The sequence below is a fragment of the Cydia splendana genome, chromosome 19, assembly GCF_910591565.1.
Source record: "Cydia splendana chromosome 19, ilCydSple1.2, whole genome shotgun sequence".
Taxonomy (NCBI): domain Eukaryota; kingdom Metazoa; phylum Arthropoda; class Insecta; order Lepidoptera; family Tortricidae; genus Cydia; species Cydia splendana.
The window spans coordinates 11,611,495-11,629,201 of NC_085978.1; the positions used below are offsets into that span (position 1 = coordinate 11,611,495).

At 39.2% G+C, this 17,707-nt stretch overlaps 1 protein-coding gene and 1 long non-coding RNA gene across 2 annotated transcripts in view; one reads left to right on the forward strand and one right to left on the reverse strand.

Annotated features, from left to right (window-relative positions):
* The window catches only part of LOC134800122 (uncharacterized), a 285,699-nt gene that overhangs the window by 189,105 nt on the left and 78,887 nt on the right, over positions 1-17,707 (reverse strand). The gene's annotated exons all lie outside the window — the stretch shown is intronic.
* The window catches only part of LOC134800102 (bromodomain-containing protein 1), a 31,975-nt gene that overhangs the window by 3,049 nt on the left and 11,219 nt on the right, over positions 1-17,707 (forward strand). The window contains exons 5-12 of the mRNA XM_063772577.1: positions 3,704-3,805; positions 4,765-4,903; positions 5,768-5,963; positions 13,352-13,571; positions 14,057-14,153; positions 15,357-15,534; positions 16,602-16,765; positions 17,404-17,627. Of these exons, the coding sequence (XP_063628647.1) occupies positions 3,704-3,805; positions 4,765-4,903; positions 5,768-5,963; positions 13,352-13,571; positions 14,057-14,153; positions 15,357-15,534; positions 16,602-16,765; positions 17,404-17,627 (1,320 nt within the window). The remainder of the gene's footprint in view (positions 1-3,703; positions 3,806-4,764; positions 4,904-5,767; positions 5,964-13,351; positions 13,572-14,056; positions 14,154-15,356; positions 15,535-16,601; positions 16,766-17,403; positions 17,628-17,707) is intronic.

Here is a 17,707-nt window from a genome sequence, read left to right on the forward strand (position 1 = left end):
AACCGAAAACACCTCGCGTGATTTGTGCACAGCCCCTTTGTGATAAGGCCGAAAAGGAAAAATCATATCTTTGACGTCGACTGTATCGACGAACATTGTTAGTCGACTATAATTTATTGAAAGAATAATTTATATGAAAGTGGCTGGCATCTTTCTCGACCTCAGTTCCGCCTTCGATACTGTAGACCATGAAATAATGCTAAAAAAACTTGAGCACGATGGTATTAGAGGAAAAGTCCTTGAGATATTAGATTCGTATTTAAATAATAGGAAGCAGTACATTGAATTAAAAACAATAGATGGAGACACTGAGAAAGTGGTCAAATCAAAGACTGCTACTATAAGACGCGGAGTTCCACAAGGCTCAATACTCGGCCCATTATTTTTTGTACTGTTTATGAACGATTTGATACCATATATAATAAATTCACAACCTCATACCAAGTTAGCTGTTTTCGCAGATGACACTAATGCTATTATAACTGCTGAAAATATGACGCAGTTAAATGAAAGGGGGAATGCTGCAGTATTAGCTTTTAATGAGTGGTTCGCAATAAATAATCTAAGACTAAACAGCAACAAAACCAGTGTCATACTATTTTCAGCGACAGCAAAAAAATCGGATAGTTTGGAAATAAGTTTAAACGGCAACAAAATTATGCAAGCTGATGTTGTTAAATTGTTGGGGGTCTACAGTGTGTTTTTTTTAAGTGGGACAGTATGGGGAAATCCTAAAGTATAAGAGATACAGGGAAACTGTCTTAGGAAACATTAGGTACTTTTTTGTGAAAAAAAAATTGGTATAGTCAAAATTTTGGTCAAGTGTGAGTTGTCCCTAAAAATGATTAATTTTGATGAAATTTTTTTTTGACGCACATCTACTCAGTTTCATGAGGGGATCATTTTATTGTATGGGAAGAAAAAAATCGGGACAGCAGAAGTTAGGTAAATTTAATAAAATAATTTTACATTAAAGTAAATGTTCAAAGTGGCCTCCCTCTTGTCGAATGCAGGCACGAGCGCGTTTCAGAACACCTCTGGTAGCTTTAGACAAGGCGTTGTGATGTATGTTGTTCAAATGATAATGCACTGCGTCTTTTAACTCTTGTACCGAGTTGTAAGTATCTGCATAAATTCGACCTTTAAGGTACCCCCAAATGAAAAAATCCAACGGTGTTAAATCGGGTGAACGTGGTGGCCATTTAATAGGGCCATTTGTGCCCATCCAGCGATCAAGAAAATGTTCATTTAAAAACTGTTTCGTAGCGATACTATTGTGGGCAGGGGCGCCGTCTTGTTGGTAGATGATATTATTCAAATTATTTAATGGAATTGCCATATCTACTAAATCCACAGCCATGTTTAATATTTCCTGATATTTTTGACTATTCAATGTTCCATGGTAAATTTTAATGGCAAAGATTTTATTATCTCATATTGCACACCAACAATTAAAGGAAAAGCGGACCTGGTTATGGGTTGCCGTAGTTCGGAAGGGGTTTGTACGTGCCCAAAAATGATTATTTTTTCTATTGTACATGCCATTGTTTGAAAAATTGCATTCATCTGTCCAAATAATCCGGCTTGGAAAAGACGGGTTTCTAATCGAGCATGCTACAAACCACTGGCAAAATGCTAATCTCCGGTCAGTGTCTCCTGGAAGCAATGCTTGTACAAGATGACCTTCTATGTAACACTTGTACTTGTAAGCCTTCAATACCTTTCGTACTGTAGATTTATGCACACCGATAGTGTTAGCAGCTTCCCTCAATGAGGCTTTTGGGTAGGCTTCAAAATATCCTAAGATTGCGATAGTTGTAAATTCATTTATTACTGTGGCTCGTCTCTTCCGTTTTAATTTAAAACAGCCTCCCTTTCTTAAATTTTTCACCAGTTTGTCAAAAATTTTGCGGTCCGGTTGATCGCGGTCCGGATAACGTTCCCGATACCACTGTAACGCATTCACAGAGCTACGATAATTTACAAAATACGCTTCAATTAAATCTACTTTATGCGAGTTTGGTAATTCCATGACGAAAACTTAACATAATGTTAACTTTAAACAATGAAATATCAAGTAAAATACTGTTTGTTTCAAGAAGTTCCAAATTTCAAATTTGTTTTTTTTTTAAATTAGATTTGTAAGGTAAGGCTCGCGTAAGAATATAGACGGTCAAGCAAATCTTGTCAGTAAAAAAAGGCGCGAAATTCAAATTTTCTATGGGACGATATCCCTTCGCGCCTACATATTTCAAATTTGCCGCCTTTTTCTACTGACAAGATCTGCTTGACCAAGTATATCTTAAAGTATTTTAATCCTTTTTAAACCAAATAAAGTGTTCCAAATTCAAATGTAAAACTGGAATAGGCAATATTTTTTAAATAAAAACCTTGCAGTGGGCAGTGGTTTTCAATTTACACGGGTTGTAAAAATGAAAACGATTTTCTTAAATTTGACTAACTTCTGCTGTCCCGATTTTTTTCTTCCCATACAATAAAATGATCCCCTCATGAAACTGAGTAGATGTGCGTCAAAAAAAAATTTCATCAAAATTAATCATTTTTAGGGACAACTCACACTTGACCAAAATTTTGACTATACCATTTTTTTTTTCACAAAAAAGTACCTAATGTTTCCTAAGACAGTTTCCCTGTATCTCTTATACTTTGGGATTTCCCCATACTGTCCCACTTAAAAAAAACACACTGTATATTGACGCACAACTTAACTGGAAGCACGAAATGCAGGCACTGAGCAATACAATTAGTTCCTCTTGTTATGCCTTACGCTGTCTGCGAGATTCTATAAATACCGCACAACTAAAAATGGTATATCACGCTCTTATAGAAGCAAAGCTTCGTTATAGCATGAAATTATGGGGCAACAGCTATAACTATAATGTAAATGCTGCCTTTATATTACAAAAAAGGGCGATGAGAACGATTGTACGCATACCACAAATGGCTTCTTGCAGAGACCATTTCATCAAACTCAGAATCCTTACCGCACCGTGTCTTTACATACTTGTACTTTTAACGGACTTAGTAAAACACCTACACAAGTATGAGAGCACGACCGAGAGAGAAAGCAGGCTGTCTACTAGGCGAAAAGACATAAAAAAATCTGTAGTCCCGAGGTTTAACGTTATGAAGCACGCCACAAGTTATCAGGCCGTTTTTCTCTACAATAAATTACCAACTGAATTTAAAACAATTAAAAACAGTAAAATTTTCAATGCAAGACTCAAGAATCATCTATTAAAAAAGTCGTACTATTGTATAACTGACTTTATAGCCGATAGCTGTTAATAGTAGTTTGTTATATATATATATATGTCTTTTTATTGATTTTATGTTTTAATGTGACTGTATTTTTCTATGACGATACCAAAGTGATGATATTATTTTTTGCTCATATCTTAGTAAAACTTTAAATTATTATTATATTTATTTTTATTTACATTTTATTCCTTGACATTATACAATTTTAATTAAAACAATTACAATTTGAATTTTAATATATACTTATACTTTCATTAATATCACCAGCTTGGGATCACTAAATTGAGCTTTAATTTCGTGTAATTTAATTGAATGTAGTGTTAATTATTAATTTTAAGCTTATGTTCAACACAATATTTTATTGTTATGAATAAATAAAGAATATTATGCTATAATTAATGAATATTTTTGCATGTCATAGGAGCCTTCAAGCAGACGGACCAAGGCACGTGGGCCCACGTGGTCTGCGCCCTCTGGATACCTGAAGTTCGTTTTGCGAACACCGTGTTTCTCGAGCCTATAGGTGAGTTGTTCATGACCGTGTTAACTTGTTATTGTTGTGACCATGGTCCGGGGCAGAGATGTTGCCAACATCCGCATCCGCAACCGCGGAACTTCCGCATTATTTTCAACATCTGAGTTTATGCGGACGCGGATGTCGAACAAGTCGGTACAGAAACGTCTTAGCGGCGGCGTAAGTGCTAGGTAATTTCGTCATTACCTATAACGAAATCGTCTAGATACAGAAAATTCGGCCAAGATACTATTTATTAAATATAACGCACCTATATTCTTGCTCAAATACTAAACGTTTCGTTTAGTATTTAAATAAAATACCTAATCTTGACATCCGCATCCGCGAATGTGAGCCTTTAAATATCCGCAGCCGCGGATGTCAAAAAATCTGCATCCGCAACATCCCTGGTCCGGGGGAAGATGGGGGAGCCAAGGTGTAGGGTGTAAGACTGTAAGTGGAGCTCACAGCTTGTGTTCCGAATAGGGCTTCCAATATTCAAAAACCGGACAAGTGTGACTCGGACTAGCCCACCAAGAGGTTCCGTACTTTTCAGTATTTGTTGTTATAGCGGCATCAGAAACACATCATCTACAGGCATATAGACCATAAGCTGCGCTACTTTCCATTTCAATTAGTTTGTAAGCATTATCATGTACTTTTATTATGTACCTATGTTCAAACTTCTTGAATAAACGTCTTTTATTTATTTATTTATCTGTGAAAATTTCAACTGTCTAGCTATCACGGTTCACGAGATACAGCCTGGTGACAGACGGACGGACGGACAGCGGAGTCTTAGTAATAGGGTCCCGTTTTTACCCTTTGGGTTCGAAACCCTGAAAACCAAGCGAAATGTGCAAATACAAACCTAACCTAATTTAATCAATTTGAAAACAAAACTTCCGTGAGACTTCTTAATCAATTTGTCTTAAAAATCTTAAAATATATCTGTTTGTTTATGACAGATTCGATTGAGATGATCCCAGCAGCCCGCTGGAAGCTGCAATGCATGGTGTGCAAGCAGCGAGCATCTGGCGCTTGCATCCAGTGCCACAAGAGCAACTGCTACTCTGCCTTCCATGTCACCTGTGCACAACAGGCTGGGTAAGTGGATATAGCTCTCCGCCTGACAGCGAGAAAACTATTAGCGATCGACTATAGGATTGTTGACACATGTTGAATTACTTGAATTGTATAACTAAATCTAGTTAAATAGATAGAAAATGAGCAATTTATCACAATACATTGGAAACTTAAAAAATATATGGGAATAATAAAAAAATACAAGACCTCAAAGTTTCACAAAAATATTTTTATAAATATCTAAATAGAAAAAAAAATATGATACCATTCGATTCCTTACATTTTATTAAAAAAAAATAGTGTAAACCAACAACATAAACGCAATATTTCACCGACAAAATCGCAATTTCCTTGTTTTCCATACATCGAAACTACCTCTAACGTTACATTGTGACGTCACGATGTATTGCCATTTTGTTAGAAGCGTTTCGTGAAAAAAGTGCGGGTGCCAGACTTTGACCATCATTTGTGCCTTTTGTGTTGCTTTAAGACAATGGGTCCTATACAGACATTTGATCCTAAAAACAAACCTGATCGTTTGATACCATTCATTAAAAATTGTCAGATACCCTATTCTCTCGCACAAGAATCGTAGATACGTGTAAATAATTTTATGTAAAGCCCATATTGATAAAAGTGATGCATGCCTTGATACTGACTGTTCAAGTGTTCACACTGCGGGACACCTTCCATATGAAATCACTTAAATGAATAAATAATAAATGGTACCAAAATGTAGATTACCTACGGTTTCTAAATGGGTCTTCTTCAGACATGATATGGTTGTTTTAAAATCGCGTTCATTCTAAGAAAGCTCCCTCATAGAACAACAGTCCCCTCAGTGATCAGTTTCGTTCTATACTTAAATTTGAATTCAATTCCCAGATTATACATGAAAATGGAGGCGGCAGGCGCCGGGCGGGACCCCAGCCAGCCGGTCCAGGTCGCCAAGATGGCGTACTGCGACGCGCACACGCCGGCACACGTGCTGCAGGAACGTCGGGCCGCGGAGGCCGAGGGTGACGCCAAGCCGTCCGACTTGTCGGCTATCAGGCAGAAGGGACGGGAGAAGATCAAACAGGTATGTGTTTTACTCGATATAATTCAAGATGGTGGACTACAAGAGCACACGTGGTACAAGAACGTCGAGGTGCCCAGGCTGGGGGCGACGCCAAGCCATCAGACTTGTCTGTTGTCTGCCATCCAGCAGAAAGAACGGGAGAAGATCAAACAGGTCCAAGATCCAAGATAGCGGACTGCAAGAACGCCGAGCCGCTGTTGTGAATTCCAGTCGCAAAGTTACATTTACACCTATAATATGAGCATTACTCACACAAATAAGCAACGGAGCAAAATTTTATCTATTTGCATTTGGGTTTCTTTAAATAATAAGTTAGCGCAGACAGAGGCATACATATTACCCAAACACCAGGAATTCAAGTGCAGTAAATCTATATAATTCCTTATAATATTAGGTTTTTGGTATTTATATATAATAATAATATATATTATATAAGGCCTTCACCTAACGGGTTCCTACAAATTAAATTAACAAAATTATATTAACAAACTTTATGTATAATGAAAGGAAATAAAAGGCTTTTTATTTTATTTTATTTATTTATAAACCTATATAATAAGCAGTGATCGGGGATTTCTATGCCACACCGCGGGACATCAAGTCGAAATGGTAATATGGATACGCCGCTTGGCCCGCGATAGGAACAAAACTGTTAGAAAAGTTAACGCTATTTCGGTGTTGGTAATTCGTTTATAAAATAAAGGACTGTAAAAAAACAGTGTTGGTTATGATTTAAAGAAAAAATATTATTCAAAAAAAATATTAAGTTATACAAAAATGTTCTTATAAGTACATATAATAATTTAAGTAAAACATTTTTAAAGAACCGTACATATGTACGTACGTATTTCTATTTTAACAGTTATGTCGGGATGTAGTTTGTCATTAAGACACGTGGTATTTTTGCACTTAATAATATAATGAGTGCAAAAAGCAGCTGCAGTGCGTTTTTTATTAAAAGAAGACCAACGCGTAACCAATGTATCGTTCTACTGACATTTATTTTTGCGCGTTTACTACCAGCAACATGGGTCTCGACTCGGTCGTTGAAAGGCAATGCAAAACTGATAAGGTAACGCGAGCTTAGTGGTTTTATTGATATATTCAATTAATCTGTAATCAAATTTTCAATTATTAATAATAATGATATACGCAATGCATGATAACACACATGCCAAAACACTCTCCTATATCGCACACGAATCCCGGAATCCCGCGGCATATCCATACTAGCATAATGATTGAGGTCATTCACCCCAAGTGGCATAGAAATCCCCGATCACTGATAATAAGAGAAAATGAGTCGAGAAAGTTATATGAAATTCATACAAGCCTTACGGTGCCATGCAATTAAACCAAAACGATAAATTGGCAAAGTAGTTAAAAAAATAGGCTGTAACAGACGGACGGACATACTACAGACACACGAGTGATAAGGATTTATTTTTTTCCTTTTGAAGTACGGAACCCTAATAAAGTCAAATTCCCTTTAAATTCATTATTATTTATTTATTTATTAATATAAAAATATACGGCTACAAATATAATGACCACCAAAAAATACTTTGGTACCCTAAATAAAAAAATCATGCTTACCAAAAAAACTTACTGAACACCAAAAAAATAAGGCCTAAAAATACAAAAGTACCACCGTTTTAATTACGACTGCACTTTAAATTGTATTCAAATACCAAATATATTGAATGATCACCAAAAATCATTAATGATCACCAAATCTTGAAGACCAAATTAGTGCGATATTTTCACCTAAATAAACCACTATGATTACCAAAAAATTTATACATATTACCAAATAAAGTAAACTGATGCCAAAATTACTAGCCCCTCCCGCTCAACCTCCCGTACCCCGCACCGCATACCTACCTAACCTAACCTACTTTTCTAGTAGCATTTCGTTATGCTACTAGAAAAGTAGGTTAAACTGCTATCAGCTGCTGCGAAATGCTGCTAAAAAAGTGGGTTGGGTTAGGTTTTAACTGCGACCCTTACAGAAACGAAATGCTACTAGAAAAGTGGGTTAGGTTAGGTTTGAACTGCGATCCTTACAGAAAAGAAATGCTACTAGAAAAGTGGGTTAGGTTACGTTTGAACTGCGACCCTTACAGAAAAGAAATGCTACTAGAAAAATGGGTTAGGTTAGGTTTGAACTGCGACCCTTACAGAAAAGAAATGCTACTAGAAAAGTGGGTTAGGTTAGGTTTGAACTGCGACCCTTACAGAAATGAAATGCTACTAGAAAAGTGGGTTAGGTTAGGTTTGAACTGCGATCCATACTAAAAATAAATGCTACTAGAAAAGTGGGCCAGGCACTCCTTTCGTCTGTAAGCGGCCACCATTCCGTTAAAATTTTGGCCCACCTGCCATCACTCTGCCTGGCAACATGTCCCGCCCAGCTCCACTTGAGTTTGGTAATGACGTATCCGACGTCTTGCACCTTGGTGCGACGTCGGATCTCAACATTCCTCACTCGATCTTGAAGTTTGATGCCGAACAAAAAAAAATGCTACTAGAAAAGTGGGTTAGGTTAGGTTTGAACTGCGACCCTTACAGAAAAGAAATGCTACTAGAAAAGTGGGTTAGGTTAGGTTTGAACTTCGACCCTTACAGAAAAGTGGGTTAGGTTAGGTTTGAACTGCGACCCTTACAGAAAAGAAATGCTTCTAGAAAAGTGGGTTAGGTTAGGTTTGAACTGCGACCCTTACAGAAAAGAAACGCTACTAGAAAAGTGGGTTAGGTTAGGTTTAAACTGCGACCATTACAGAAAAGAAATGCTACTAGAAAAGTGGGTTAGGTTAGAACTGCGATCTATACTAAAAATAAATGCTACTAGAAAAGTGGGTTAGGTTAGAACTGCGACCCTTACAGAAAAGAAATGCTACTAGAAAAGTGGGTTAGGTTAGGTTGGAACTGCGACCCTTACAGAAAAGAAATGCTACTAGATAAGTGGGTTAGGTTAGGTTTGAACTGCGACCCTTAGAGAAAAGAAATGCTACTAGAAAAGTAGGTTAGGTTAGGTTTGAACTGCGACTACTAGAAAAGTGGGTTAGGTTAAGTTTGAACTGCGACCCTTACAGAAAAGAAATGCTACTAGAAAAGTGGGTTAGGTTAGGTTTGAACTGCGACCCTTACAGAAAAGAAATGCTACTAGAAAAGTAGGTTAGGTTTGAACTGCGACTACTAGAAAAGTGGGTTAGGTTAGGTTTGAACTGCGACCCTTGCAGAAAAGAAATGCTACTAGAAAAGTGGGTTAGGTTAAGTAAGAACTGCGACTGTTACAGAAATAAAATGCTACTAGAAAAAGGTGACGAAGTGGATTAATTAATTTTATAGGATAACGATATATTTTTAATTAAAATGTGGTTATAATTTTGGTGGTCATTTACTATTTTTGGTTTTACAATGATTATTTTGGAGTCATTTGCTTTAATAGGATAGCAAGATTTAAAAATTTGGTTGTAATTTTACATTAAAATGGAGTTCTAATTTCGGTGGTCATTTACTATTTTTGGGTTTACAATGATTATTTTGGTGTCATTTTCTTTAATAGGATAGCAAGATGTACAAATTTGGTTATCATTTCACATTAAAATGGGGTTTGAAATTTGGTAATCATTTACTATTTTTGGGTTAATAATGATTAGTTTGGTGTTATTTCCTTTAATAGGATAGTAAAATGTAATAAAATTGGTAATCATTCCACATTAAAATGGTGTTCTAATTTTGGTGATCATTTATTATTTTAGGGTGGTAAAATAGATTGTTTTGGTATTAAATTTTACTAAATCTGGTGATCAGTTAAATAGCAGCCAAAATATGCAGCTTATACAAGTACAGTGTCCCACAAAACAGTTTACACGGTTTGACTGTGGGATCGTGCACTCTCTTATATTACAAAATAGTTTACATTTATAATTACTAATAATGCTCAACAATTACTATACGCGATTTACGAGGTAACGACGCAACTTTTTACCAAATTTTACTTTATTGGCTTCCCGTCTGATGTCAGACAGAGGGCAGGCTGTTGAGTATGTAGGGAAGGCGTTTATGAAGACATCTATCGCCGTAGTAATTAGTAACCCTCGGCACAACAAACTTGCCCGCCGACATCGACCTGGTTCCACAAACATCGTTACGGTGTAACTGGGTGTGCTCTCGACTGCCATGATTGTTGTACAAAATTAAATATTTATGCTTAAGGCTCACCGGAAGAATATTACATATTTTAAACAAATTTCTATAGTCTTTTTTATTTTTATCTCTAGAGTTATTATTAACTAACAGTTTTAGGAATCTAACTTGCATACATTCTAACTTGTTTAAATTAGTTTTAGTTGTTAATCCGTAACAGTCAAGTGCATAACCAATTATCGATTCAACTAAAGATACATATAAATATTTTAGAATTAGGCAAAAAAATGTTTACGTATGAAGGTGCACAGCTTTATAATAAATTACCGTCTGATCTGAGAGGGACAGGCTCATTCAATGCGTTTAAAACTAAATTATCGCCATGGTATAATAATATACTCCGCCTGGTACTCTATTCCGAGATTCGCGTATGACCTAATTGACACGAGCCTACGTCATCATGCTGTTTACAGGTTCTCAAAATTTAAAATGTGGGAGAATTTTAACCAACGGTGAAAATTATTTTAACGGCATTAATTTTAAGTTATTCATGTAGAAACATAGTAAAATAAAACAAATCTAATGTATTAAATTAAACTTTATTTATCTATACAAGACAAACGTTTGAAAAACTAATTCACAGTTACACATTAATTACCAAGCTTACGACGTGAAAAGTTTGGAAAACACTGCGACTGCTGACACTGAGCGAGAAGGAAATAACAATTAACACGCGTTCGACAAGGATGACGGTCAGGGCATGAAGTTATCTAGATCCGAATTGTCAAATGTGACAGCGCTATCCTGTGTTGCCAGTAATGTAAACAGAATTACCCGAACGTCTGAAATTTCATTCGTGAATCGGAAGATATTGCTAACGAATAATTTAAAATGACGTGTTATTGTAAAATTTAAGATAAAATACATATAAATGAAAATTATAATATTATAAAGAAATATTTTAACTTATTAACCATAGGTATAATGTACCCATGTAACATGTTATGTTGAAATAAAGTGGCAATGTTATTGTGACGTAGGCCCGTGTCACTCTGGGAATAGAAGACCATGTTTTATTAGACCATGATTATCGCAATATATTTTAAACCACTACCCACCTTAAAAAAAATAGTTGCGTGAGCGTGTACCTCTCGAGCGACTTTTGTATGCTACCGTAGATAAGATTACTTTTACTTTGTAACTCTGTTCTCGTGTAAGTGACTTGCATGTCTTTTATGAGAATAAATATCTTTAAACCTAACCTAGAATATGCAGAGGTACTTTGAAACTTAGATAATAAAATTTTCCTAGTAGTACTTTAAGTTTGCTATAAATAAAATCGACATGGTGCGTCCAGGAAAAATGCTCATCTACTTTCATTTGAGACCTAAATACGTTACACAGTTAACACGAGATATGGGGTTACATTGACAGTCTAATATATCATTATGCATACAAGAAAAATCATGGGTTATAATAGGAGTTGACAGGTTAGACACTTCTAAGTAGGGAGATCGAATGAGTAATAGCTTAGTTTTATCAGCATTAAGCACAATGCCATTATCATGCGACCAGCGAACTACTGCATCGACATCTTGCTACACCAAGCGGCAGGTGTCGGGCAGCTCGCTGGCACTGCCGGCGCACAATATACACAGGTCGTCGGCGAACATGTGCGCCGAGCAGTGCCGCAGCACGCCGCACAGGCTGTTCACGTGCATCAGATAACTCACGGGTCCAGTACAAGAGCCCTGCGGCACGCCACAAGACACCTGTCGCTCGTCGCTGAGCGCAGAACCCACCCGCACACGGTACGAGCGCCCAGTGGGGTAGTCGCGGAACCATTGGTTCAGCGGCTCCCCCACCCCGCACTCACTCATGGCCTGTAACAGCGTGCAGGTCTCTAAAGTGTCAAATGCCTTACTGAAATCGAAAAATACTGCCACGACTACTTTTTTATTAGACAAGTAAGTGTTAATTTCATCTGTGAAGCTCGCTAGTAGCGTGTTAGTACTTTTACCCTTCTGGAACCCATGCTGGCACTTATTTATTATTAAATTTTTATTGAGGTAATTACTAAGTTAATGTACAATACATTTCTCTATAACCTTATCTACACTGGACAGAATGGCAATAGCTCTATAATTTGATAACAGTTTTGGAGATCCTTTTTTATAGATTGGACGGATTAAGGCCTGTTTAAGACCGTCTGGGAACTTCTCAGTACCGTAAAACGGGGTGAACAGAAATCGCGGGGTGAATAGAGAAATTTTGAACTTTTTCTTTCAAGTTGTTATATTTAAAAACGTACATCTCTAAAATTATTTTTTTTGAAATGCGTATAATGTAGACTATTTATTCTCTACATTGATACCAAAAGAACTTAATCAAACTGCCTAAAAGTTAGATTTTTTTGACTCTAAAGTAAGGTCTGGCCAAGGTAAGAAACGAAGCCTGTCTGAACTTTGTTCTAGAGGTAAATGTTTTGACATTAACTAAGTAAAAGTTAGATAACCTGGTAATATAGTATCTGTAGTACCTAAATAATAAATAATATCACTAATTTTCTCTATAATAAAGCATTTTTTTGCAAAAAACCAATAACAAGCAAATTTACGTGATAAAGGGGTCAGTGGACACGCATATGGGGTGAACAGTTACGCCATAGGGGGTGATTAGATACAAGAAAGGGGTGTAAAGACACGCCTTGAGGGTTAAAAGACACGAAAAAATAATTTTGTGTTAAATAGCTGTTTAACAGATATATATATACCATTTGCCAATAGAGTATCCACATAATAATGACCAAATTCGATGCCTATGACAGCTAAAACTTAATATTTCTATTCACCCCTTTCTTGTGTCTATCGACCCCGTTTTAAGGATATGGAGAAAACAGGTAGTTTTCTTTGATTTTCTCTGAATTGGGTAGGTAAAAATTTATTTCACAAATGCAAAATTGAAGAACTAACCAAGACTCAAAAAATGATATCAAAATTATTACTTTTATCATTTGGATTATTGGCGAAAATCGTCCTTGAAGTTGAAAATCGTGTCTTTTCACCCCGTTTTACGGTACATACAGAGTTACAGACAGATGAATTAGCTTAGCCAATACAGGACTGACTTTATCAGTAATTGAAAACAACATTCATGAAAACAAAAGAAGTATGTTCAGAATAAAAATTACTTTAATATAGAATCCATGCATGTGATTTAAATCACTTGTCCCACAGGCGCGTCGCGTCCTCGCCATGAAGCGGACCTGGGCGCCAGTAGTCCTAGTTCCCACCCTGCCCGCCGAGCGCGTGGCCGAGGTGGCAGCACTGGCGCACGGGCCGCCCGCGTCGCGCGCGCAGCTCATGAAGCGGCTGCTGGCGTACTGGACGCTGAAGCGGCGCAGCAGGAACGGCGTGCCCTTGTTGAGGAGGCTGCAGAGCGCCACCTCACACCACGGTCAGTTAGTGTTATGAGCACTACCCGGTCTGACGGGGGCAAAATTGGTTTGACGTTAATTAGTGCGAAGGCAAATAGATAAATCTTGTAGTAGGTACTACTTGTAGATATAACATAAAAATTCCATACTCTAGAGAAAGTATAGTATAATTTTAAATTAAATGGCCCACATATCCAATTGGTAATCCAAGAGTGATATATTACAACGTGTTTTCGGCTAGAAAGTGGTAGTTCAACTAGCCCACGGCCAGCGATAAATATATACATACATCTCTTTTATTCACAAGTCACCTAAAAAAAAGTAAAGGAAGGTCTCCTACGACCATTTAGCGTTGCTACGCTAAATGGTCGTAGGAGACCTTCCCTTGCTGCTGCAAGGAATCTGATAGCTGCCCTCAATGCTCTATTTACGTACCAATTCCACTCTGTGTAATGTGATTAAATAAACAATGTTGCTTGTTTCCTTACAAGGTTTTTCTTTTCAGGTACCAGAGGCATTCAAGATGGCACGGTGAACGTGCGAGAGCTTTGCAACCAACTGAAGTATTGGCAAAGGATACGCCAAGATTTGGAGAGAGCTAGGTATGTCCACACCACAGTGTAGTCACTTTATCTAAGACCGTTCACTATTGTCAAACGCCTTGCCAGTCAATTAAATCAAGATGTCTTATAGCTACTAAAAAATGCTCCTGAACCAAAAAGACAGGTGACCAAGATCGGATTTAAATCAGGGTCTCTGGAGTCCGATCAAGCTAACTATGCATGGCATTTACAATGACAAAGTGTGGCTATGTCATAATTCATGTCAAATTTATGACGTATAATGACACCAGGGATGTTGCGGATGCAGATTTTTAGACATGCGCGGATGCGGATATTTAAAGGCTCACATCCACGGATGCGGTTGCGGATGTGAAGATAAGGCACTTAAAAAAACCGGCCAAGTGCGAGTCGGACACGCGTTCCAAGTTTGTGTATATTTTTTCCAAAATTTTTGGTCCAGTAGTTTCGGAGATAAAGGGGGGTATTGTAATTTTTTGGCTATTTTCTTAAATAACTTCTAACCTATTTATTTTAAAATTATAAAAAAAAAATATTTGAAATCTCAAAATGAGCTCTTTCACTTGACATATAACACGGTATAGTATGAAAAACTTTATTTTTTCATTTTCTCATTTACCTCCCAAAATTGGCCCCCATGTTTAAAACTCATTTATTTACGCTTTGGGTCACTAATTTACATATGTGTGCCAAATTTGAACTTAGTTTCCGAGAAAATAGGCTGTGACAGACGGACAGACAGACAGACAGAAGCACGAGTGATCCTATAAAGGTTCCGTTTTTTCCTTTTGAGGTACGGAATCCTAATAACGTAAAATATTACATTTTAGTAATTTTTATTAAAAAAAACGAATCGTTTAGTGTTTGAGCAAGAATATAGGTGCGTTATATTTAATAAACAGTAACTTGGCCGACTTTTCTGGATCTAGACGATTTCGTTATAGGTAATAACGAAATTACCTAGCACTTACGCCGCCGCTAAGACGTTCCTGTACCGACTTGTTCGACATCCGCATTAAGCTGCGCATCGATTTTATGCGGATGCGGATTTTGAAAATAATGCGGAAGTTCCGCGGGTGCGGATGCGAATATTCGCTTCGCAACATCCCTGAATGACACTCCCTCATTTTGTTCTGTTCATTTAATTAATGGAATAAATGATTAACTTAATTACCTTGACAGCAGTGCCGTGAAAGTTTTATACTAATCAAAAATTCGTCACAGGCTCCTATGCGAACTCGTCCGCAAACGCGAACGCCTAAAGGCCGAACACACCCGCGCGTGGGAGCGACTCGTCCTGCACCACCTCCGGCCCGAGCGGGCCGTCCTGCACAAGCTACTGCGGCTGCTGCGACAGCGGGACCACAGCGACGTGTTCACCGAGCCCGTCGACCTGCTGGAGGTGACCACTATACACACACACGTCTAGCACACAAGCGACTCGTCCTACACCACCTCCGGCCTGAGCGGGCCGTCCTGCACAAGCTACTGCGGCTGCTGCGACAGCGGGACCACAGCGACGTGTTCACCGAGCCCGTCGACCTGCTGGAGGTGACCACTATACACACACACGTCTAGCACACAAGCGACTCGTCCTACACCACCTCCGGCCTGAGCGGGCCGTCCTGCACAAGCTACTGCGGCTGCTGCGACAGCGGGACCACAGCGACGTGTTCACCGAGCCCGTCGACTTGCTGGAGGTGACCACTATACACACACACACGTCTAGCACACAAGCGACTCGTCCTACACCACCTCCGGCCCGAGCGGGCCGTCCTGCACAAGCTACTGCGGCTGCTGCGACAGCGGGACCACAGCGACGTGTTCACCGAGCCCGTCGACCTGCTGGAGGTGACCACTATACACACACATCTAGCACACAAGCGACTCGTCCTACACCACCTCCGGCCCGAGCGGGGCGTGCTGCACAAACTACTGCGGCTGCTGCGACAGCGGGACCACAGCGACGTGTTCACCGAGCCCGTCGACCTGCTGGAGGTGACCACTATCAAATGACCGTTTTCTTAGTGCCTTCTATAGTAAACAAGTAGTAAGCCATTTTTTCATCCATAACTCAATCGTGTCATATTTTTTCATACTATTTTACATCTGTCAAATATTTCAAAAATAACCAATGAGGCCGCCATTGTTGTGACCACAAACTGATTTTCATGATGGTAGTATAGTTATACATACAATTTACACAAATCTGTTTGGCTAGGCTACGAGTAGGTATATTAGCGAACCAGCAACAAAACTCCCATTAGTTTGATAAAAATGATAAAACTCATCTCGCTGGAGCGCAAACCCAGTAGGATTATTCCAGTGTAGCAAACTCAAGTGTGATACGGAAGGGTGCTGGATTATCCCCAGGCTACCTTCCTCCCACACCGTCCTAAGGCTCTACTGCCCCAGAGGTATAGGGCTCACGTCAGGTCAGCTAATCTGTAATATTTTCCAATTATCCAGGTGCCCGACTACAGTACGGTAGTGAAGCACCCGATGGATCTGAGCACCATGGGAAAGAAGTTAGACCGCGGCGCGTACAAAACCGTAGACGATGTGGAGGCCGACTTCACGCTCATGATAGACAACTGCCTCGCCTATAACAACAAGGACACTGTATTTTATAAGTAAGTAAAGACTTGAATGGTATATGGTCAGCAAGAGAGTTCGTATGTTCCTCTGCAGAGAAGCTTCAAGCAGAGTGGGTTACTTTACATACGACAGAGGCCCTACCGCCAAAAACGAAAATCGAATCTGTCGCACTAATATATATGCAAGAGCGTTAGAGAGGCAGATAACGAAATTTCGCAGTGGCGGATTTCCCTTAAGGCCCGGTCGGGCCTAGGGCGGCCAGATATTAGGAGCGGCAGTCTATATGGTTGGCCCTGAGAAAGGGGCGGCTATTACTTTCTACAGGGCCTGGTGCCTAGGGCGGCAAAGACTAAATCTGCCACTGAAATTTCGTCTTTCGTTTTCCGCGGTAGGCCTTCAGGCGCCTGTAATGCATATTACATGTAATATAACAATTCCATTTGTATTATAAAATACTATGCGACAAGACAGGCCCTATAGAAAATTTGCGTTGCGCAAAAACTCTAAAACCAAATGGCCGAAAGAAACGAATCCGAACTTTATAATAAAACAGCGCAGCCACGTTAAAAATCAGCTTATTATACCAATAATAAGCTGTCGCCATGATGAATAGTCTAAAGAATGAAGTAGTAAACAAAAACTTGTGTTATATATTGTTTACCTTTTTTACCAGGGCCGCAATAAAAATGCGCTCCCAATGCCTGCCGATCTTCCGCCAAGCGCGGCGCGACGTCCGCGCCGCCGGCATGCCACAGCTCGCCGGCGCCGGCGACGCCGACTCCAGCCCCGAGCGGGAGGCACCGCGCGAGCGGGACAGGGCGAGGTCCACCAGGAGGAGCGTCGACTCGAGGCGGAGCCGGAGCAGGGCTAGTAGCAGCGACAGCGGGAACACTGCCGGTGAGAACTGTGCTCAGACTCCAGCCCCGAGCGGGAGGCGCCGCGCGAGCGGGACAGGGCGAGGTCCACCAGGAGGAGCG